The 10,739-nt window shown below is 41.8% G+C and overlaps 1 protein-coding gene across 1 annotated transcript; it reads left to right on the top strand.

Annotated features, from left to right (window-relative positions):
- The first annotated feature begins 1,276 nt into the window (after positions 1-1,276).
- GMNC (geminin coiled-coil domain containing) lies at positions 1,277-9,250 on the top strand. The gene is made up of 5 exons (XM_039234192.1): positions 1,277-1,282; positions 2,698-2,872; positions 5,242-5,330; positions 6,913-7,029; positions 8,630-9,250. Exons 1-5 carry the CDS (start codon positions 1,277-1,279, stop codon positions 9,248-9,250), a joined length of 1,008 nt encoding a protein of 335 aa, XP_039090123.1.
- Positions 9,251-10,739: the final 1,489 nt, after the last annotated feature.

Genomic DNA, 10,739 nt, shown 5'->3' with positions numbered 1-10,739 from the left:
AGCATGAGTGCAGAGGAGCAGAGAGGGAAATACAGAATTGGAAGCAGGCTCCAGGCCCTGAGCTGTCAGCACAGAGGCCAGCGCAGGGCTTGACCTCATAAAATGCAAGATCGTGACCTGAGCTGAAGTGAGATGCTTAACTGACTGAGCTACTCAGGCGCCCCTGTATTTTAATTCTTTATTGAGCACCCATGACAGGTTAGAGATTGTTCCAGGCACTTTGGAAACTGCAATGAACACAATGGACGGAACGGCTCTTCTCCCCAAACTTACATTCTAGGATGGATATAGATCATCTTCACATTTCACAGGCACTTCAGGAGTTGGGGGAAAGGAGATATATCAAATGGTGGGGGGGGGGGGGGGGGGGGGGAAAGCCAATCAGTTCACCACGTCCTACATTAGGTTGGTATTGATCACATGGCCAGGAAATACACAGGAGCAGTGTTAAGTCCGGGGCGTGCTGCTTGGCTCTCCAAGTGGTGCTCCATCCCTGGGACGCCGCTCTGGGCTTTTCCTGACCCTCAGCTCCGGCTAGTCCGTCCCGCCCTGCAGGGGGAGCCGGGTTCGCCCCGTCGGGCGGGCCGCGCGGTCCAGCCCCCCACCCCCACCCCCCACCCCCCCACGACTCCCCGCCGACCGCGGGCGGCGAGCCCGGTTCGAAGCCGCGCCGCGCACCCGGACGCTGAGCGCCGCGACAGGTCTCCGGTCCCCGCGCGGCGGGCGGTCGCCGGGCGCGCCAGAGACTCTGTGTCGGTGGCTCCTCACCCACGTCACCGGTTTGACAGCCTCGCGCCGAATCGGAGGGCGGCGCTCGCCGGGAGTCCCCGGCGTCCCCGGGAGCTCGCGTAGATTAGAACTCGCCTCTCCTAGCTCCTCCCCTCAGTCCCATTTAAAGCTCCTACGGGCTTTACTGAAAAATCGAGGGCTCAGCTTCTGCAGCGCCTTCTTCCACTGCAAGATGGTAAGTGAGCACCTGGGGGTTAGGTAATGCGCTGGGGAAACCTGGGGGCCCTGAGAGCTCGAAAGCTTTGCATATAGAATTTCTTGCACCTTGGCTGCCAGATTTCTCTGCTACCTGCCCATTAAAAAGGGGTGTTCTCTGCTGCCCCATCTACCACTTCTCCCCTGTCCCCTCTCTCCCTGCTCCCTCAGTCTGTCATTCCCCCATCTCTCACTTCGTTTTACCCTCTTGGGTTATTTCTACTCTCTGTACTATCTCCTTTCTTCCCTCTGCACCTGGACTCCCTTTTCATTCCACCTCTTCCTCTAGATTATGGACGTATTTGCAGACATTGGATTTGAGCTAGTCCAAGGGTGTTTGAGATTTGTTTTCTTCTCAGGTGTCAGTTGCATAATAGTTCAGCTCTGATTCCAATAATAACCTCAGGGAAGGAGCCTACAAACATGCTTTTGGCATAAAAGAAAATAGTCCTTGATAAACTTTTGGCTGAGTGTATTTGGTCTGCACTGCCCAAGCTGGATTTGCTTCAAGACTGAGCTTTTTCAAAACTTAACTTACCGGGAATATTAACACATTGTGACTTAATTAACTTAATTCTCCTCTCTCTCCTCTGTCTGTCTGTCTGTCTGTCTCTCTCCTTTTCCTTCTTATTTGTTTCCTTCCTGTTAATGTTATGCTCAAGAAAGTCCTCAAGTCAACAAAAGACTTGTAGTGGTCAAAATGAGTTTGTCCAAAGCTGGACTCTGTTGAAATGAATGACTTTTACCTGATTAAACATTGACAAATAATGAAGAGTGGGCTGTTGTACAGATTAACCCAGGAAGGCTGCATACCTGCCCCTGCTTGGACATTTGAAAGGACTGTGTGTTTGAAGTTTGAGTTGTTGGGGGCAGGAAGGTGTTCGCTGGCTCAGAACACAGTGGAGAAAACATGCCAGGCAGTCAGTAGTGGCAAGATAACTTTGGAAGGGCACTGAGACCTGGGGCTGGAGAGATCTAGAGCCTGCTGTCCCTGCTGACAAACGTGTGTCAGCTTTAATGATATGTTTACTCGGAGTGACTATATGTGCCTGTGCTTGGAGTTAGGAGCAAAATATGTTTAGTTATCTCTGGAATGTATCTATATATCCATACATCCATCTCAAACAGTTTGGACCAGCGTAGGATCCGGCAGCATTCAAAGCCAGGGAAAGGGGGAAGGAAGGAATGGAGCAAGTTTATAATCTAGAAACTAAGAAGCAAAAATAAGGAGATTTCCTTATATGTCCCGTTCAGTCCTTTCCAGCCTTAGCTTTCTGGGCTCTTTGTCTTTTAAGGTTATTAGAAATATAATTAAGGTATTGCTAGCAAGAGCCAAATAGTTCTTATGTCTTTCAATCATTAAGGAGAATTCCTTTTACTTAGATCCTGGATAGCCTGTTAGATGACTCAGTCATGGCAACAGAAAATACTCCTGGATATTTACAAACTTGGTCCATCCAATACTAGCCTATTCTTTGCCGAGAGGGCCTAAGGAAACTACTGGGTAAACCAAGGAGCTGATTCCCTTTTAGTAATTATATTTCGACCACTTGAATTAATCTGGGATCTATGCTTAACACCTGTACTGTTTTTGATTCACTGCTGTAATTTGTGCCTGTCTCTCTCCCACCCTCATCCCCCTCCAAATCCCAATCATTCCATCTCCTGGGACCCCCCCTCCCCCACCCTGATCCCTCATACTGAATTTCACAGAACACTGTCCTGCCTTGCCAAGACCAGTACTTTGTAGGAGGCCAGAGCTATAATTGCCCGTATTCCACTACAACGTCAGAATCTAGTGTTGACGTTTCCACGGAGACTTGGGTCTCTTTCTGGGCTGCTGGTCTCCTGGACAACAGAGAGCCCCAACAAGCACCACAGGCACAGGGTAAGTTCTGCTCTTCTGCTTTCCGGGTAGGTCTGAAGCCCTTTTCCAGCACCCATAGTTGCAAAGCATCATGGGCTAGAACTCTGTAGAAGAAGGAATGGTATGGGAAGTTGAAGAAAGCCCAAAGACTCCTGCGTTTTACGCCCTAAATAACCTGCTTTTCTGTACTTGCCAAATACTGAAAATGACGTTCTTCCCTTTGGCGACTGGTCAAGGTGTATTTCTCCCCACACATTATAGTTCTTGGAGACTTCCATCCCACTGAGGGGATTTGCTTTTGGGTCAAAGATTTATAAACAATATTAGTGAGATGCTTTTGTAGTCAAGATACCAGTTGGAGCATTTCTTTTGGAATTCAGGGAAATTTCCTGGGGTATAAGAGAGAAGCAAGGAAAAATACTAACATACCTTTTATTTCATAAGGAAGTCCTATGAACAGTGTCTTTTTTTTTTGTATCCGTACCATGTTTATTTTTAAAAGTTTATTTAAAAAAAGTGAAATCAGAACAATTATCTTTCAAATGATTTGTCTCGGTACTCTTTCCTCTTTTTCTAAAATGAATAGCTATTCTTTCTTTTTTTTTTTCAAAGTGCTTGACCAAATGCATTTACTTCTTTGTTTTTCTTTTTAACTGGGTCATGGTTTTTGTTTATTGCTTTTTTTTCCCAAATTTTTACTTAAGTTCTATTTAGGTAACATATAGCGTAATATTGTTTTCAGGAGTAGAATTTAGTGATTCATCACTTGCATGTAACACCCAGTGCTCCCAACAAGTGCTCTCCTTAATGCTCATTGCCCATTTAGCCCATCCCCCACTCACCTCCCTCCATCAACCTTCAGTTTGTTCTCTATCTGTTCTCTATGTTAGAGTTGAACAGTGTCTAATAAGTGGGAAAAAAGTTATTCCTTTTTGGTCAAAGAAGACTTCAATTATAGAGGGAAAGATACCATGATGGAAAACCATGCATTAATTTTCACTGGAGGCTGAGTAAATAGTTTTTATAAATATTAAACGAATTTCTTTTTTTTTTTAATGTTTTTTATTTATTTCTAGGAGAGAGAGAGAAAGAGCGTGAGCAGGGGAGGGTCAGGGAGAGAGGGAGACACAGAATCTGAAGCAGGCTCCAGGCTCTGAGCTGGCTGTCAGCACAGAGCCCGACGCGGGGCTCGAACCCACGAACCGCGAGATCATGACCTAAGTGAAAGTCGGACGCTTAACCGACTAAGCCACCCAGGCGCCCCAATATTAAGCGAATTTCTATATTAACAATCTGGTTTCTAGAAAAACTTGTAGACACTTCACAATTAAATATCTGTACTCCTGGTTCTGCCATATTATTTCTTTTGAATTTGAGAAACAAACAAAAAACCTGAAAATATTGAAACACACTTACATATCAAGAAGGGAGTTGTGAAATTTTGGCCTTCTACCACATGGAGCAGAGAAGACCAAGAATATAAAACCAGACTGTAGCTATATACAATTTTATTCCTGTCTCCTTACTCATCATTTTACTTTAGTCAAAAATACTTCGGTAATACTTCAATTTCCATAGAGATGAGTAAGAGTCAAAACTGTACTAGATGAGGAAAATAAAATAAAAGTAACCCAAAGAGTATGCACAAGCATAGCTTTTACTGGTAGATATAGTTTGCTATCAAATATGAAAAAAAAAAACCCTCTTTATTAAAGCATATAAGGCATACAAACGATGACAAATGACGACATTTGAAATACGTGAATTCAGGGTACAGTTTTGAGATTTCCATCAAGTTCTTCAGAGAAGCAAGGTCCACATTATTTCCAACTAGAAAGGGCTACCACATATAATTCTGAATAAATACTCTCCATCAGCTTTAACAGATAAACAAACAGGCCAAGATTTTCATCTGGGGAAAAATGACAGCATCAAATCAACGGGAGTTGATTCTAGAGCCAAACGCCATGTTATCAAACACTAAACCTTAGGAAATAAGATAGAAACTTGGAAAACATGGTGGAATTTGCAAAGTGATGCCTAGCGGGGGAAGGATCAGTAAATATTTGAGTGAATTCATAATGCAGAGGGGATGGGTTTTATGAATTTAGCCAGCAGGAGTTTATTTATCAGGAAGAAATGTAACCTCTTGGCTCCTCAAAATTCATCCCGTTAGCCATTTTGGCATATAGTCTACAAATATTTGTCTTTCATAGCATGCTTATCCATTCTGGAAGCTTTCAATGTTTTGTTTCCTGTAAGGAGGCAGTAGCTATTTTTAGAAAGGTAATTGGATCCATTAAAACTGTCTGAGATCCCTCCGTGAGCTCTGTATTACACAAAATCCCCAGGTGCGTTTGCTCAGTTATCCCTTTGGTATTTTCACGTAGAATCATCCAGTGACTCCAGTTTCCCTGCTCCTAACTCATGTTCTTGGGAAGAGACTCAGCTTTCCAATCAGCTCTACAGAAACAAGCAGGTATGTGTAGGTTATCAGAATATTAAGACCAGGCGGGCATGTTCCACGCATTCTTTTTTTTATTTTACTTTTATTTTTAAACTTCTTTGAGTATAATTGACTCTCAATGTTACATTAGTTTCAGGTGTACAACATAGTGATTCAGCTTCTCTATACATTATGCTGTGCACACCACAAGCGTGGTTACCGTCTGTCCCCATACGGATACACTACTGTCATGCTACTACAATATCATTAACTGTCCGTATGCTGTGCCTTTATTCCTGTGACTAGAAGCCTTTATCTGCCACTACTCTTCACCCATGTTACCGTCCCCTGTTTCTTTCCTCCTCACAGCCCTTAGTTTATTCCCTGTATTTATAGGATTCTGCCTTCTGTTTGCTTATTCGTTTTTTTTTTTTTTAGATCCCACAGATGAGTGAAATTATACGGTATTTGTCTTTTTCATCTGGTTCATTTCACTTAGCAGGCAGCTTATTCTTAACATCACCCCTTAATATTACCTTGCTTATTTTCCCTTGTTAAATTCGTATGTTGACTTGCAATTTAGAACCAAAGTGGGTGAATGTCCACAGAGGTGGACAGGAAGATAGGTGATCAGGGTCACAGGGAAGAAAACAAAAACAACAAAGTCAACAACAATGACCAAAAGCCTCTCAGGGGCCCTGTAGTCAGGACCTGAGTGCGCACATTTTAGTTGTGTGACTTCTTGAATCGTCTTTTTCCATACCTATGGAGTTGAAATATTTATGCTGCCTTCCTCAGAGGACTGTTGCAAAGACCAAATGATATATATATTGAGTGTGATAGTATTTAAAACATTTTTTTACATTTATTTATTTTTGAGAGACAGAGAATGAGCAGTGGAAGGGCAGAGAGATAAGGAGACACAGAATCCAAAGCAGGCTCCAGGCTCTGAGCAAACATTCAACACAGAGCCCGATGCGGGGCTTGAACCCACGAACCGTGAGATCATGACCTGAGCCAAAGTCAGACGCTCAGCTGACTGAGCCACCCAGGCGCCCCGTGTGATAGTATTTTTAAAGCATACATATAGCTCATCACTTGGAGAGGGATGATGATTATAAAGTTTCTGCAAAGATTGCTTCATTTTTATTTGTTGTCGTTCCTGAGAGAGTAATTTGATCTAATAGACATACAAACAGATCAATCTGAGGATGAGGGACCCTAACCCCCCCTTGTTTTTCTTCTTTTCTTAATGTGCAAGGAAGGAGTCCAGCGAAACCTTTCCAAATACCTTTTTCTATATTTAAACAGTTGCAGGCAGCTCATTTTCCTACATACCTTTCCGATTCCCTTGTGGTTGCAGTCTTAAAAGTCATATAATCTCTTCAAACACTTTGCAATGAATAAGAAGTTCAGAGCACAAAACTGAACAATCAGGTGGTAGGTGGGTGTAGATTGGATTGAGGCGTTAGAGGACAAGGGCTCTCTGGAGGTTGAGTTCGTAAAACAAATAGAATAATAATCAAGTTTAAGCAGGCTAAGGATCAGTGGCGTTATTATAAGGTTACAAAGTCAATATAGTAGAGCAGCCTTCACCATTGTATGCTTTTTGCAGCTCCAAGATACTCTGGTGCAGAAGGAAGAAGAACTTGCTAGGTTGCATGAAGAGAATAATCATCTGAGACAATACCTGAATTCTGCTTTGGTTAAATGTCTTGAGGAAAAGGGCAAGGTAGGTATGTAACTATCCCCTTTATAAAAACACAGCAGTGACTTGAGAATGGAGACCCTTTGGGTAAAACTGCTTAAGTAATTGTAGACGGTGTTCTGAACAGCCTGGGTTCAAATGCTTTTCTAGGTTAGATGGAGTTTTTTGAAGGAAATATGGCACTTGCATATTTTATGCAATGTTTATGTACCACTTTTTGGAATTATCTAGACTGCAGATGGTAGCCATATATTACAGCAGAAGTTGCTTAAGAATCAAGCCAGTCGAGGGAATCGCGAAGACAACAGAGGTTAATCAGAAGACAGAGCTAAATAGATGGAACACTGCAGTGGGAATCAGATCTGAAAGACACTCGGTTCTTCTAATTATCAGATTGACTTTCGGCAAATTGCTCTCTCACTTAGCCTCGGTCACCTTCATCTGGATATGCACAGCCTTAAAGATCATTTAGCCATCTCCCCGGCTCTAAAATGTTATGAATATGGCGGGAGCCCTGATTTCTTGAGTGACAGTGCTATATCACCAATTACATTATCTTAAATGGGTTTTTGGTGGTGTTGTTTTTACTTCTAAAATGGACTGTATCTAACTTGAGGACAAATAGCTGCGCATAGTCTCTTTCCATTCTTCTTTCTTTCTTTGCGTTTCATATTTCTGTTTCCTTTTTGCCATTCTGTTATAACTATTGCTTCTGTCATCAATCTTTACCTTGCTTCTAGACAAGCTACATTATTTGATATTATTTGATTTAAATTGGTGATGCTTCTTACCAATTTTACTGAACATAACAGTTCTGAGAAGAAAAGAAAAGATACCATATCTGACTCCTTTACAATCCAGTTAGCTTTGTTAAGAAAGGGAGCACATTTCACAGTTGTTAGCATGGGCTCCTTAGTCAAGCCACCATTTTGTAAAAAAAAAAAAAAAAGGACATTTATGAAATTCGTAAATGATATTGATTAGGTGGGCTTTTTTCTCCCTTTTTACCAATTGTTCAAGATGTAGAATAATACATATCACGTGAAAGTGTTATGAAAGTTAATAGAACAAGAAGAAGCAGTGATAGCTACTGTTTCAATCAGTTGCTCTGTCTAGGGTCACATGGCTTCGATTTAATCTAGGCTGCGTGATCCTTAGCAAGTCGCTAATATGCCTGTGCCTCAGTTTCCTCACTAAAGAAGGTTCTTATAGTACCTATATAAAATGACCTTATGCAGGTAGCCAGTGTTCGGTGCATGATAGTTGCTATTATTGTCACCATTATAATAATTACTTCCCTGAGTTGAAAATTTAAAGACTTTATTTTTTCTTTCAACTTTTAAATGATTAGTAAAAAAAAAAAAAAGCATGAATTGTGGTTTCCAGGTGGCAACTTGTCCTTATAGATTTTAATTTAAGAACAAGTTAATCCAATCACTTTTGTTCGTGTGTATGAGAGAGAGATAGAAATAGAGAGAGAAAGAGAGAGAATAGAATTTTAATCAAGTTTGCTAAGGAGTTAAAGTGACAAGGAAATATTTGAAGGAGTTTTAATTAGACAACAGTAAACAAAATGATCTTCCTTGACTATCTGACTGTATATTTTCAAATACTACTTCCCTAGAAACTACTGTCATCAGATGAGTTCTCCAAAGCATGTGGAACATTCCGAAAGGGAAAGAGGAAACCTAAAGAGCAAAGATACTTTCCTCCTGAGATCCCCCATCACAAAAATGCCAAGAGAAACCTCTCCAGTGAATTTGCTAACTGTAAAGAACAACCTGGGCCCCCTGTGGATCCCTGGGTTCTTCAAACACTTGGATTAAAAGACCTCAATACCATTGATGACACTTTATCAGCTAACTACAGTGCCCTCGCCTCTCCTCCCAGAAGAATTGCCAGCACGTTTCCCCAGTTTCCAGATAATGCAGTCAATTATGGGAATATCCCCAGGGAGGACCTGCCAATTGACTATGGAGGTGACCGAGCAACCCCCTCACATAGCACTGCCAGGCACGGGGAAGATTTCCACTTACTTTCCCAACTTTCAGATGCGCCAGGAGAGCTGCAGACCCCTCCTTACTATACATCTGATGTGTCCCCCAATAAGACAGAGATGGCCTTCTCCACATCCCTGAGCCCTCACTGTAATGTGAAAACTCATTCCTTCCACCAGGGACAAGCCTTTGTGTGTCGAGATGAGGAGGGAGGCTGGAAGTTCACCTGGGTCCCCAAGCAGTCTTAGTGACCCCTGCTCTATCACAAAAGACTGCCATCAATTCTGTTTACGAAGACCTCTCTTGCACTTGAACCTGACTATTTGGAATACGGAAGCTATTACCCAGACTGTCTCCTGCCACTTGAAATGTCAATCTGAATTACCCACTGAAATCTGCAAAGAACAGCTTCCAAGAATCCATGATGAAACATGCTTACTCTTCTTTCACCTACATTTGACTTGTTTACATACCAATACCTGCTGTTGACTTCCCCCCTTTGCCCTGTACTTGAAAAGGTATTTTCCAATTGCCTGAATACTTCTTTGAGGCCTGCATATGCTCTTCCAATTATAACAAGTCTAACAGCTTTTCTCCTTTCATCAAGCAGTTTCAATGTTCACAGCCTCCACCCTCTCACTTTGACCCCTCTCCTGCTTCTCTTTATTTCTGAAAACTGCCTCTAGAGTGAATGCTGTTAGTGCTCCAAGAGCCTGTTATTGAGTGTTCAGATAGCTGGAGTGGGGTAGAAGGAAGCCTCTATGCCCATCATCATTCCCGAAGACATAATGTAAATGTGAGCAGTGTTGTAGGTAGTGCAGTTCAGTAAGTTTAGTGCCCTGTGATAGAGTTGATAAAGAGGCTCTTCAAAGAGCTGTAACTCTACTGAATAAGAAATACTGCTGATAAATAAAAAGATTTGAGAGAATTAAAATGACTTCAAACTGTGCCATTGTACATCAGCGTCTATAGGCACCTGACATTGCCTCTTTAACCAACATGGCTCAAAGAAGAACTCGTTTGAGGGATGTTTGGTAACAACAAGTCATCATCCTAATTGCCTAGATGCTGTCAAGCTTCTATTCCTGGAAGTATAGTCTAGCCCAGCTCTGCCATTGTCTCTCTCATTCATTCACTCATTCATATAATCATTTTTTTCCCCTCATTGGCCCATGCAAAATGTGTATAGAATACTTCTACCATGTACCAGGCACTGTGCTATGTGTGGTGATAAAATGTGAGCAAGGTACACCTTGTGGCCACCCTCATGAAACTTAGAGCCACTTTTCTGCTATGACCTTGAGAAATCCCCTTCTCAAGTGCGAAGATTCCGTTTTCCTGGCTGCATAATACAGAAGCTGGATGAGATCATCACTAACATTCTATAAATTGAGGCTGGGTCCTTCAGTTTTACTCCAACACTGCCATCCCAACTCACTATTCTATTCAATTTTAATAGACACTATACATATATTGGGTAAGCTTTACATAAAATTTTTTAAAATGTGAGTCATTTGTAGTTCTCACAAGAAACTGTGTTCTCATCACAGTATTCCTTTTCTGGTATGAGCCCATTTGGCAGGTTAATTCAGTCTAACTATGTGAGAGTAAATTGCACCTAACAAATAGAAATATATTAATTTTTAAATAAGTGTGCATAGATTTAATGCAAATTTTTGATGTCAAAGATCTCTTTTTCTAAATTAAAAAATATATATATTCTTAGTGCTCATGCTA

Source organism: Hyaena hyaena, unplaced genomic scaffold (genome assembly GCF_003009895.1).
Source record: "Hyaena hyaena isolate Hyena2069 unplaced genomic scaffold, ASM300989v1 scaffold_84, whole genome shotgun sequence".
NCBI lineage: Eukaryota > Metazoa > Chordata > Mammalia > Carnivora > Hyaenidae > Hyaena > Hyaena hyaena.
This window is presented reverse-complemented; position numbering and strand designations above follow the sequence as displayed.